Source organism: Acinonyx jubatus, chromosome F2 (genome assembly GCF_027475565.1).
Source record: "Acinonyx jubatus isolate Ajub_Pintada_27869175 chromosome F2, VMU_Ajub_asm_v1.0, whole genome shotgun sequence".
Lineage (NCBI taxonomy): Eukaryota > Metazoa > Chordata > Mammalia > Carnivora > Felidae > Acinonyx > Acinonyx jubatus.
Genome location: NC_069394.1, coordinates 22,493,046 through 22,507,057, shown reverse-complemented (window position 1 = coordinate 22,507,057; position 14,012 = coordinate 22,493,046). Strand labels below are relative to the sequence as shown.

General features: G+C 38.7%; 1 protein-coding gene across 1 annotated transcript in view; it reads right to left on the bottom strand.

Annotated features, from left to right (window-relative positions):
- Positions 1 to 6,413: 6,413 nt before the first annotated feature.
- Positions 6,414 to 14,012, bottom strand: part of EIF3H (eukaryotic translation initiation factor 3 subunit H) — a 98,184-nt gene continuing 90,585 nt past the window's right edge. The window contains exons 6-8 of the mRNA XM_015072862.3: positions 10,192 to 10,312; positions 8,041 to 8,173; positions 6,414 to 6,634 (exon numbers count right to left, since the gene is read on the bottom strand). Of these exons, the coding sequence (XP_014928348.1) occupies positions 6,537 to 6,634; positions 8,041 to 8,173; positions 10,192 to 10,312 (352 nt within the window). The 3' untranslated portion in view covers positions 6,414 to 6,536. The remainder of the gene's footprint in view (positions 6,635 to 8,040; positions 8,174 to 10,191; positions 10,313 to 14,012) is intronic.

Below are 14,012 nucleotides of genomic sequence, written 5' to 3'. Positions count from 1 at the left end.
AGAAGGCAGAGGCAAAGGTGAGTTATACTTTTCCAAAGTGTTCTGTTAAGAGTAGCTGTTAAAAACACATACACACATACACCCTCAACTATTTTTTTTTTTTTTGCAATGCTGCTTTGTACTTTAATAAAACTGACATCTGCATCTCTAAAGAAGTAACTTTACTGTCAAAAGAATCTAGCTTAGTTTCACTTGCCTGAAATGTTTTCATCTCGGACCAAGTTTAGAATACCCCACCACCTGCTGACACCACCAATCTCCAGCAAAGAAGCAAAAACTCACCTCTTCCATCCACTTCCCAGATGGAACAGTCAAGATGACCCAGATATCCAAGAGGTTTTTAATTAGCCCTTAACTCCTTGTTCATTCTTGAGAATGTGCAACCTTTGTGCTCCAAATGTTGTAGAAAACACACCTCAACTCCATGGTGCCATCAGAGAGCATCTCCCTACCAGAAAGATTCAGTGTACACTGGGCGGCATTTGAGCTCCTTAAGAAATGCTGACGGGGGGTTGCAGGGTGAGCAAAAATGGGTATAAGAAATCCTAAAGTTATAAACTTCCAGTTATTAGTCATGGGGATGTAATGTGCAGCGGGGTGGCTATCGTTCAGACTATATTGCATATTCCAAAGATGCTGAAGAGTGGATCTTCAAAGTCTTCATCACAAGAAAAAGATTCTGTTAACTAGACTTACTGTGGTGATCGTTTTGCAACACATACAAGTATCAAATCAAGAAAGAAAAAATACTGACACACAGAATAACACTAAAAAGGAGTCAACAATCTAGGCTATTTTGGAAACAATACTGAAAGCTCTTGGAGCCTGTTTCCACATCTCTGGATGGGAGGTTTGTGGTGGCCGTGACATCAGGCTAGGTGCCCTCCTGCTCTAAAATTCTATTAATGTATTTGCCAAGTTACTTTTATTCTCCTGTTACCTCTTAAGGTTGTGTCTTCTCAAATCGGTTAGGCCTAATAGCAAACAAGCCTTGGCATATACATGACTTGGGTTAGGTATTTTTGAGGTTGAAAGCAACAGAAACCAACTCTAAGGTGCTGAAGAAACAAAAAGGCAGTGTTAGTAAGAAGATTCAAATATGCTTTTTGAGACCCAAGGGCAGGAATGCAAACAGGGACAGAAAGGGATTGCAAACAGAAAACCCAAGTGTTATGGACATGGAAGCATGCTTTCATTTTTGCTCCTCTCGGCTTCTTCCCCTACACTCTGCTCTGCTACTCAGCCTTATAACACAAATGGTTACAAGAGGTTAGATATGCTCTACTCGAGAAATGAGCCTGAATGGACACTGGAACCCCTGATTCTCATTGTCTTGTACATAATCAGAAAGGGTTCAATTACAAACATGGACACTGGGAGCCTATAAATTTAGGGGGTGTGGTGAATTACCACAGTAGAGGGTGAAACAGTTCCCTGAAAGTGGTGAGGGGAGGGAGGGGAGTGGTTCACCACAGAGGGGAACCCATGTTGAAATGAGAACTACTTTCCTTGAGCTGTGTTGAGAAGGCAAGTTGTGCCAAGCACTTGCCACCTAGGAGCTGGTCTGCTTTAATCAGTCACCTTTTCGGTTTGGTTTTATCATCTTCAGGCAGGAATTATATTATGTTTCTCAGTCCCTTAGTATTTTCCGATTCTCAGTACCAAGCACATTGGCTTCATAATGCGTCCTCCTTTCCCATGCTAAATGAGAAAATATACAAGTACTTTGTGGACTGTAAAATAATATATTAATGTAAGAGATCATCCTTAAAAGCTATTTCAAATGCACTGTAATTAGTCTATTCACTTTCTTCAAGTATCTGAGTCTTTTGCCTCCATAATAAAGGTCCCCCTCGGCAAATATGGACTAAACACCAAAACAATACCACCCGTCCATTAAGACCAGACTAGATATTCTACGTAGGCAGCACATGCATTTTGTATTTCTTTGGCCCATTGCCTCCTGAGAGTGCATTTCTGTTATAGTACAGTGGGCTAGAAGTGGAAATCATCAGCTGCAATTCCTCTCTGTATCTCATTAGAGGTCTAGTTTCCCCTTAATGCACATGAAGACCTTTCATTACCAATAATGGGAGCTGCACGCATCAAAGAGAAAAATAGACCCTCACCATTGTGATGTAGGAGATGAGGTTACAGGGACACTTGCCTGCCTGATTGGAGGATTATAACATTCAGAGATACATGATCAGATCAAGGAAAAATTAAAATCTTTGTGACTATTTTAAAAAATAAAATGCAATTTAAAAACCTCAAACTGGAGAAGGGCAAGAATCAAAACTAACAAATCACAGGCAGATTGAATCTAGGAATGAGTTAAGCAAGTGAAAGCCAAATGACAAGATAAACAAAGGTGGGGAAAGATTACTCGGGGGATCTGACAAAATAAGAGCTGTTTCCAATACATACAAAGTAAAACATTGGCAACAGAGACTACAGTCCAAGAAGAAAAGGCAAGGACCATTTACCGTCAGAAGCGGTAAACACTGCTGAAAAGTTAAACAAATCCTTTGCCTCCATGTTCACAAAGGAAGATGGAAGGTGCCAGAAATGGCTGTGCCCTGGAAAGGGGTCAATGAAAAAAAATATTACTGAAGGAAACAGAAGTGACACCTGAGTTTATGTCTTGCGGTTGACACAAATGCCAGAAGCAATATTTTCCTACTGCAATCAACTAAACTTTAAATAGGGAGAAACAGGCCACCCTGTATTGTTACGAGTCTGATGAACAAGTGCTAGAGTCCTTCACTTTTGTCCAAATGTAGAAACAGTAATTTGGGGATTAAAAGAAGAGAACATCATTTTTACCTTTTTTTATAGTATAACACCAGTGGATGAGAATTTTCTTATAGTTTTTTTTTTTTTTTTTCCCTGAAGGAGAAGATACACTTAGAAAGAAAACTAAGTATGTATCTGCAACCTACTGAAAAGGGCTTCCAGCAAGCCCTACTGTAAGGATGGATTCAGTACCCTATCTACTATCCCCTCAATTCACGAATGTTCCAGGAGATACTTAAATTAGTAAGACTCTGAGGCTACATCCTATCTTTAGTAGACTGCTTGCCATCAATTCAATCAAAGAATTGAAAATGGGTTGCCTAACCCACAGTTGTAAGAAAATCCAAATGATATTATCAGTCGTACTGAATCAAATTGTGACGCTAATAAACTGATCATGTGATAGCAGATGCGAGGGCTTAACAGCCTCTGAGAATAAGAATACAGGTAATCAAAGAATTGTCTAGGACAGCTCAAACCCCTATGGATTGGCCCAAACTCCCCAAACTGGTAGCGGTGGCTCTTGGAAACCATTTCTGCTTGCAGGATTTTTATCCCTAAAATCACTACTGAACTTTTGGTATAGCCATTATGTATGTATTCTACTGTAAGGCCAACCAGGCTTTTTTTTTTTTTTCTACGTAAAAAGAAAGCTCAAGTCAACGGGTATCAGGCCACAGCTGTCTGCTCCAGCAAACTGTAATTTCCTGGTAGCTCTGGCTCCCCAGTCTCTCCCTCCCTGTCTCAAGAATCTGGAATATCCCTGTTCCAATCCATGCAAAGAGGTTCAGATTCTAATTTGGAAGTCACCACACAGTAAGCCACTTCTAACTTTCCCACTGCGCAGTCTTAGACTATGGGATGCAGAAACCACCCACTGCTTTTCTCTCATCTTTGTAAACATTAATTTAAGAGGCTCAGGATCTTCATTCTTCCCCTACTTATCTACTAACCACTGTCACAACAGAAGGAATCCTCTGTTGAGAAGGACCAAAGCACCGTCCAAGGCACTGACGACTTGATCATGTTTTCTACAGATGGGCGCTTGAGTCATTTGCTAAAATAAGCCCTACAACCATCTGGCTTGACCCCAGTTTAGTATTTTCTCTTTAAACACCCTTGCCCCATTTCTATGATAGATCATAGAAAAAGACGCCCAATGAGATTAAGGGAAAAAATTAATAAATGGTATACATCTAATATGAATGAGAAAATGTTTGCTATAAAATGGAGTTTAAAATTCAAATAATTCTCTCACAACACGCCAACATCCACTCCAGCATTCAATGCCAGTATGGTTTGAAAGTGAAGATTTCAATTAGGTTTTCCAAAGACTGTGTTACAAAAACACAGTGTGAACAACATAGAAACATTTTAGAAAACATTAAAATTTGAAATTAAAAAAAATAATTAAATTAACATTAGATAACCACATGCGAATTTCCAAGCTTCCAAAAATGGAGGAAAAGGTTATTTTCGTTTACCTCGGTATTTTAAAAAACAAGGTATCTGGGGTAGGCTAAAGACTCATTCTCTCAGGTATTTTCAATTAAAAATAGTCCTACATCTACTTGAACCTTACAAAGCATCATCAATGATTATGGGGTCAAATTCAGGTATATTTTACTTTTTTGATTTGTCACATTTAATTTTCCATTAGATTAACATGCTAGCTTTTTCTGTCTTTTTGTTCTTGGGTAAGTGAATGATTTATTAGACCCGGTACTCAGTTTATGAGCTTTTCTCATTTCAACGTGAAGAAACTGCAAATATTTATAGAAGATGAACCATACGTATTTGTTCCTGAAAAATGTCAGAACATAGCACTCAAATCAAATGCCGAACAGAAGCTCTTCCTTAACACTACATACTGTGCAGATTTAATTTCCATTGACATGTTTCCCTAAACAGTTTTTCCCACTACAGTAATTCCTAACCCGAAAACTACTGAAATCTTCCATTAAGTGTGTTACTCTGAGTTATGTGTTACTCTCAGTTATGTGTATCGAAATAATCATATGGAATGTAAGAAATAACCACACCTCTAAAGAATATAATTGAATCCTGTTACATTAATCTTACACCATGTAATCAAGTTTATGTTTGAAAGGACTTTCCTTTTAGTTTGCTCTTTGATACTTCAAGGGTGCTTTGTTTAACTCACAATAGAATTCCAAATCTAGGCAACTCGAATGCAAGGAAATAAACCAAAGGAGTATACAATCCACAAGGACAGAGACCAGGACCAGTTTTGTTTATCAATACCTCTCCTCTATCTAACATGACCACACTCAAGTACAGGTTGACTCCAATCAGGCAGCAGCATGGGTAGGAGTGCAAACTGCTTGAAGGTAATTTGTTGGCAATACAGTTAAAAAGCCTTAGAATTGTACATAATCTTTGACCAGCAGGTCCACTTCTAGGAATTTATCCTAGAAAAATTAATTCATGTGAGCAAGTACCTGAATTCTAGAATGTTCAAGGGCCACAGCTTTTTAAAAGCACGGGCCTGCTAACCACCCAACATCCCAAACAGAGAACTTGAGAGTACATCCGTCATCACAGTCCATACTGAGCCTCCACTACGTACCAACCACTGAACATTCTGTGCACTTCACCCGAATCTTTGGTAAATTTCTTCAATATTCACACCCGCCCACAGGGCAATATGCCTGTCCCCTTTTCACATCTTGTTTGGATGAGGAAAGTGAAGCACATGGAGGTTAAGCAACTTGTTTAAGTACACCCCAGAGGGAAAAAGGTCAGGTTTCCATCCAGCTGCCTGCTCCCAGAGCCTCAGCAGTACCTCCAGAACAATGCTGCCAGGGAAAAAAAAAAAAACTTCTCTACTCTCCTTATCCCTAACCCGTTCTCTCTGATCATCTTCCTATGCGCCATGTCTTCAAGATGAAAATCACTAAATAGAGTCTCACAGGCACACTTCCACCAGTTGTACCCCTCACGGATTTTGGTGTTACACACAGCAGGATTTCTGATTATCTTTCAAATCTGAGATTAAAAGCTCCCCTCCCCCCATGGAGTACTGTTCTTCCAACTCTTCTTTCCCCACTTATAAAACACCATGTCAGCAGAATTATACTTCATGGTATGGAAAGATAAACATGAAGTCCTAAACAAAAAATAAATACACAGAATGAATTTCTTTTTCATACAAAATACGGTTCCTTTGGTGATTTTTTTTTCCTTAATTCTAGTGGCCAATTAATGACCTGGCATTAATGGTACTGGCAGACCATCACCTGTGGAAACGAAACGACAGACCAATAAGAAGCACGCCCAGCAGTTTGAGGCTTGGGGATGAGGGCTGCCTGGGCAAGCACACAAGGCCTGGCCTTCCAGGGGCACCAATTTGGTAGAATGAAGCACAAGAATTCACAGTGTGCCAGGGCCTCTGGGTCAGGAGTTGGGACAAGCAGTACCGGACTCTATGTTGAAATGTGGCACCTCAGAGGTAGTAGAAAAGGTGACGGAGCCTGCAGGTCTGAGCCTGATGAAGCTTCTGATCAAATCTGTTTTATCTTTTGGAGACAAACAGCATAAGCAAAACAAAAACAAAAGGCTAGATATGTCTAAAATCAAATGAGCAGACAGTCAAGGTTGTTTTATTATTTTATTATTAGCTGGAAAGACTTCAATATGCAAGTGTATTTCTTCCCAAGAAGTGCCCCAATGTGATCTCAAGAGTCCACGTTAACTCCTTTTCTGGAAACTTCCTTTTCTCAGTTGTTGTATTCCTGAAGAGCCTGGGCCATGAAGAGTTTGCCTAAATTTTGGGCAGTGAACTCCTTGATGTTCTGGCAGTAAGTGTTAATCTGGCCTGTGCATTTGGGAAAGTGAGAAAGAGAGTCACAATGTTCCAATAAATTATAATGACCTAAAACACTAGTCAAGCAAGAAAATCAGAATGCAGAATCATCAGAGTTTTGTTTTGTTTTGTTCTGAATCAAGAGTTTATAAGAATCAATTCCATTTGTCCACATCCTTATAATGAAGAATGTAAGTTCTTTTGAAAATAGGCTATCTTCCACTCCTGGTTGCACGGAGAATGAAGAAAAACAGCAGTTAAGTACATATTAGCTATCAATCAAAAGGTACTGACGATGTTGATCAGACGCACGTTGTACTAAGACAAGTGAGAAAACAGCACTGGCTCTCCTTAGCCAGGCACAAAAGAGATCCAGATACCAAATCACAGAACTGCAAACTAAATGGACCTACCTGACCCAGATATGAACAAGTACAGTAGTTTTCAGTCTGTGCTCTGGAAATACTAAGGGTTTCTTCCTCTTCTAACCCAAGATAGAGCAGAAGCAGAGAGCCCATGTGAAGAAAGAAATACATCACTGCTCTTTAAGTCTTAGAATTAATGATCTAATCTAATGCAACATTTGTGCAATGTGTTTTGAAAATATAATAAATACAACTCTGCTTGAATTGGACCTTAAGTAAGGAAAACGTGTCCCAGTTTCCCAAATTTAACTTATATGTATTCTAGAAAATCTTAAGGAATTTGGAATTTCCCCCCACACTGAAAATGTACCAATAGAATTAATAAATTGTGGAAGATCATCTTTTGAGTAGGATTTTTACTCAAATACATCTCTCACAGGCAACTAGCTGATCGAATCAAACAGTATTTAACAGCATTTACACAGAAATCAGGTTATCATGGCTAAATAAGAGCACAATCAAGTCCTAGCAAAGGACACAAGACTCCACCAACCACTGAAAGGCAGTGTTAAATGGTAAGTACATCCACACAAAGTACATCCAGAATTGCATTCATGTTGCTACAACAGCAGTCAAAGTTAAGGGAAATCCTTTTCAATTCAAACACCCACAAACAGACATGGGCTCAGTGCTGGACTGGAACATGAAAAGTAAGCAGCTCGAGTTAAATGATCTTCTGCATTATGAGAAGGTAAACATTTTTTTCTTGGTTTCTATGAAAGATGACTCAAATAAAACCTTTCCACTTTAGAAAGTTTATAATGCCATCTCAAAAAATGCTTAAACAAGGAGTGAAGTGCAGAAAGAAACTTAGAAATAACAAAGACTGACATGTTCATAAGTTTCAGAGAGTATATGTGCTAGATTCAAATTCATCATTCAACCATTTTAAATACACTAGCTTTTATGATGTATTTTTCTGTTTATAGATCTTGTCTCCTGCTTCCTAAGGAAGAGAGAAGAGTAGCCATGTTTTGCACCAGCTGACAGTACCTGCAATGAGCAGAGAATCCATCCTGGCTGGCGGCTGGGGTGGCTTGAAGAGCTTGGACAGATCCTCCTCAGGCAGTGGGGGCTCCCCTCGACTCTGGCGCTGCATGTTCTCCTGCTGGCGACGCTGCTGATACTAAAATTCAGAGGAGAAATTATTTGGTTATTTGTCCCTACCTGAGGAGAAAAAGAGACCCATTGTCAATTACGCGATCAGCAAAACTCCATTGCTCTGAATTCAAACTTCAGTTTTAAAAATGGTAACCCATGGTAACTCCTGCTTCTAAGAAGCTAATGAATATGGCAATAAAGAAAATGCCTTTGTTGGAAACTCAAGTGTCGCTCTGAGAGTCTATAATGATATGCAAAAAGCAAACTGGTTATGTTGGAAACTGGGGGCTTAAAAGATAAAGAAGTTCATAATTGGTGAGTGAAGGGGAGTGATTTTACCATTTATGACAATAGGGTAAATGACGGCGTTACAAGTAACATTTATCTTAACTGTAGTAAGTAAAGGAATCAACTATCACATTGGGGAATTTTTTCAACTTTACCCCTACTGACCAAAACAACAATAATGCTGATGATGTTAATACTGTAACATACTGTAACTATTATTACAGTAGTAAGCACTTCTACTGATCAGCTGTGCTTTTAGCCCTATAGCTAAGAATGAATATTGGCTTAGATGACGCTTCAGAAACTTTCCAAACGAAGATTCCTGTGATTCTCTGAAGAGAAGGTGAAGATACATCTAAAGGTATGGCTTAACTACAAACTCACAGAGCAAATTATAATCAAGAGGTAACACTTGTGGGTTGCTTACAACAGCAGAGGGAAAATATCCCACACGTAGCCCTTAAAATGTCAGGTAATGAGAAACCAAGGTGGGCCAGTAAAAAGTTTAGGTCGTTGGATTCTTAAAAAGGGGGAGTACCTTCCTTTGCAAAGATTTCTATACTCCTTAGGGGATTTGAGAGAAGTCAGACAAATCTAAAAAGGGTTATGAATGGTGGTGGTGGTACAAATAAGCATCAAGTGCAAAGTTTTAAGACATATTAGAATTGTAAAAAATATCTGTAAGACTGGTTTCCAGAATCAACGGTCTCACAATTTGATACTCCAGGCTGCAACCTTCACCTACAGGAAGCAGCAGCAGGAGGACAGAATCATGCTAGGTCTTTTCTGCTGTCGTCGTCCCCTGCTACCCTTTATAAGTGTTTCACCATCGCCATTTTTACTACCCATCATCTTTTCTTTTAAAAGGTATATACTTTATAGATTTGTATGTGTTTTTAAAATTCTAAGTACAATAGAAACAAAGTACTTAAATTTCACTATATATGAACAACTGATATTAAAAAAAAGTTTGAGTGTAATATTCTCAGAACCCCTTAGTTATACTTGTGCTGAGAATTACACAGTTAACAACACCTAGTTTCAAGTGCATTTTAATGAAAACACAGTAGTCACATACAAACACTTTCACAGATGAACATTCTGGAATCAACTTATCTATGAATCAAGTGCTATAAGAACTCCTCAGAACAATACAGTCCTAAAAACAATATTCCAGGAACTGTGAGAATCATGTGGCCTTCAAGCAACAGTAATAAAGAAAAGGCTAAATGGCCATAGCAGTGTGTATGTGCATGTGAGAATATTCAGGTAGTTCTAGGGTTTTTATCTGTATTATACTATCTATTTCACGGCGGTTGGTCTATTATTTCCTATCAAAATTGCTTGCTCTTAATCACAATTGCTCAGTTTTTCAAATGAACTGAAGATTGCTAACTATGCTGCAATGAGCCACTACCAAACCAATTATAGTTAGTAAAGAAATGAGCTGTGACACTCCAGAATCTCTTCTGCCTCTGATTTTCTCAATAAATGTATCTCTTATTTGCATAACACTGTCATCACAATCTGAGCTTAATACACCAGCATTATTTAAGACAGGTATTTTAAAGTACAACTTAGAAATAATATGTGAGGAACATACTATATAAAGAATAACCCTTTTAAATATGATATAGTTACCAGCTAATAGTCAATGCGTTATCAAATATAATTTCGACAGTTTTGAATATAACTCTTAAAGCACCATACTTAGGAATGAATTCCATGTCTGTTGAATTTTTCCATAACACCAACCTGATGTTTCTGCTGCTGCTGTTTACTCGTGTTCCTCATGTATGTGTTATATTTAACTATATCTTGGCTCATTTCATCCACTCTGTCCATCAGCAACTGTAGATTCTTCCCCAAATGATTGCTGAAATGTAAAGTAAATATACTGGCATGTCATACTTTAAAGTTATAGCTCTGCCACTGCTCTAAACACTTCTGAGATATTAAACTGCGCTGCTATTTGCTAAAAGAATGAGAGCACACATACACATAACAAGGGTCCAGGAAAGAATGTGAATCAGCTTGTTATTAAACTTTTCATATTGAACTCACACTGTAACCACCAGAGCACCTGAAATAGCTCAGTTTCTTACTGTCAGAGCATACATATATCAGAGTAGAAGCTGTTAAACATATCTAGCAGGATATCTATAATGTTTATTTCCTGAACAACCAAGTTTAACCTAAGCTCAGCACTCCTGCACCTTTTCCCTTAGCACCACCCCCTTCCCAACTGTGTTCCAGAGCATTTAAATCAGGACGCATGGAAAGGAAGAACCATGCAAACACACTAAGACTTCTGGTACATGATTTCTCTATCCAGCAGGTTCTAAAAGAACAGCATTTATTCTGTAAAGCTACATGAGGAAAGAAAGAGGGCTCCTTTCCCCTTGCTCTCCCTAGAATGTGTAGTACAGTCATTCACACTTCTTTTCCTCTCCAGAAATTTCTACTGCAGCTAATTTACCAAAATCATCTTAGAAAATGATGCTCATGATTTGTAAAATGACCACCATATTCATTGATTTCTGCCTGCAACTAACTCCTACCATGGTAAAGCCTACTACTGCATACACATACTCTAAAAATAACTAGTTAACAAATAGTATTCACTCATTCATTTCAAACAAGTATTTACTAAGCATCTATTATGTTCCGACTTCAGTGTTAGCAAATAGAGACAATGATGAATGAGACATTCACGGTCTCTATCTTCACTGAGCCTACAAATGATTAGGTGTGGGGAAGCGGGGAAGGGAAGGTAGAGACACTTTGGATAGTATGGTTGCACTATCCCTTTGAGGAGATGACAGGCTGAAAGCAAACGATCAGAAGGAATCAGCCAAACAAAAGTCTTCCTGGAGAAGACAGCATCAGTGCTGAATGCCTGTGATGCACAAGAACGAGGCCAACAAAAAGAGGAGGTCTCAGCCGTGGCTGGAACACAGAGGTCAGACAAGCCCACACGGGAAGTGATCAGCTGCACCACAAAACACTAATGACCGTTAAAGTGAATGAGACCCCTCAACACCAATTAAATGATGCCCTTGGGTTGTTCATGTTTGTGATGTATTTTGCCTTAAATCTTAAAATGACCACTCTGGCTGCTATGCAGAGAACAGACTGGAGGGTACAAACCAGGAGATTAGTTAAAGAGTCTATTGTGGTGTGTTGACAAAGATGTAGAGAAACTGGAACACCCATAGACTGTGGTGGAAAGGTAAAGTGGTACAGCTGCTATGGGAAACAGTTTGGTGGTTCCTCAAAGAGTTAAAAGTTACCATATGCCCCAGCAATTCCACTCATAGGTATATTTATTCAAGAGAACTAAAAACATAAGCTCACACAGAAGACTGTGCACGTATGTTAATAGTTGTATTATTCATAAAAGCCAAAAGGTGGGAAAAAAACCAAATGTCTATCAAAACATGAATGGATAAGTTGTGGTATGTCCATACAATGGAATACTATTGAGCCATAAAATGAATGAAGTCCAGATACATGCATAAACCTTAAAAACACTATATCATGTAAAAGAACCTAGATACAAAAGGCCTCTCGCTATATGGTTCCATTTACATGAAATGTACAGAATAAAGAAATCCATAGAGACAGAAAATAATGAGTGGCTGCCAGAGCATGGGAAAAGGAGGGGTGACATGACTGCTTAATGGATACTATTTGGGGTGATGAAAATGATTTGGAATTAGTAGTAAATGTTTGCACAACATGGCGAATATAGCAAAAGCCATGATATATTGAATTCTTTTTACCAAGTTTTGGCTCTTTCCTAAATGAAAGAACACAGAACTGGGGTGTGTGTGTGTGTGTGTGTGTGTGTGTGTGTGTGTGTGTGTGTAAATAAATTTACCTTCTAATCCCAGGTCTGGAACTACCTACATAACCTTAGCCCAGTTGACCTAATGACGCTTTTTCAAAACATTCAAATGTTTCGCTTTTTTGCAAAAGTGTTTTTATCAAATTAAATTTTATTTCATATTTATCTTAGCCCATTTTAATTTCATGAATCATTTTTAATTTTAAAATATTTCTTATTCTTTGGAAACAAGATAAGTATTTGTTTCTGTTTTCTTCTAATTACTTAACAGCTTGATTCTAAGTCACCTCTAATTAAATGTCTAGGCCAATGGTCAAGGTGAGTAATTAATTCATTTTTTCCTCCGAGTACTTAGTCCACATCCACTGATTATACAGTCACACTGTGTTCCAAATACAGTCAAGATTAAAATTTAACAATACTCTGTCATCTAAATGTACTCTTTCAATACACACTATTGAGTACACATATTTTGCCAGTCACCCTGTCAGATGCTATGTATTGAACTGTAAAAGACATTGTTGCTCTCCACCCATCCTAGTGAGAAGACAGGAATGTAAACAGATAAACACAACACAGGGATGTAACAGAAGCATACAAGATAGTCTGGTAGGAGGAGATGAGACTTTCCAGATAATGTGACAATTGAATTTTGAATTTTTGAAGAGGAGTTGGAGACAAGGAAGGCAGGAAGGGACATTGAAGATACTGGGCACAGGCAACATGTTCAGACACTCTGGCATGAAAAGCATGATGCCTTTGAAGAACTGCACTGAGGGCAAGATTGGGAAAAGAGAGCAGTGAAACTAAGAGGCAGACAAGGGTCACAGCACAGTCTTGGAAGCAAGGACTGTACGTTTGGATTCTATTCTAAGGCCAATGGGGAACCAGCCAGAAAGTTAAGCAAAGGAGTAATACGAGAGTACAATTTGCATTTAGCAAGATTACTACAATGAAAGAGGAATAGGAAGTTTTGCAGGAAGTTAAGAGACTGCGAAAGTAATCAGGAATAGAAATAATGAGGCCCTGGCCTAAGGTAGCAAAAGACGCAGAAATAAAATGAAATCACCCCAGGAGTGCACAAAGGGGAAGACAGACCCTGAAGAACACTGAAATTTAGGGATGAGCAAAGAGGGCTCACTGTGGAGAATGAGAAGTAACCTAGAACAGTTGTAGTTTCAGAGGCTCCAAAGAAAGTATTTCAGGAAGAAGGGGACATCAACATACAAAATACTTAAGTGTCCACAATCTCCAGTAATACAGTGATGAAGTCCTCTGTGACTTCAGTGACAGCTCTGACAACAAAGAACAGATGGAACACTAAGTAGGACTATAAAAACAAGTGAGTATGAAGCAACAGGTGAAAGGAAATGGATAATAGTGGTATGACGTCAAAAAGCATTCTTTTTGTAATTTTGTTTCTTAAGATAATGGAGACCTAGGGGCGCCTGGGTGGCTCAGTCAGTTAAGCGTCCAACTTCAGCTCAGGTCACGATCTCACAGTTTGTGGGTTCCAGCCCGGAGTCGGGCTCTGTGCTGACAGCTCAGAGACTGGAGCCTGCTTCAGATCCTGCGTCTCCGTCTCTGTCTGTCCCTGCCCCGCTCACACTCTCTGTCTTTCAAAAATGAATAAATGTTAAAGAAAAAAAAAAAATTTTTTTTTTTAATTTAAAAAAAAAAGATGATGGAGACTTAAACAAGTTTAAATGTCCTTTTTAGGAGATGT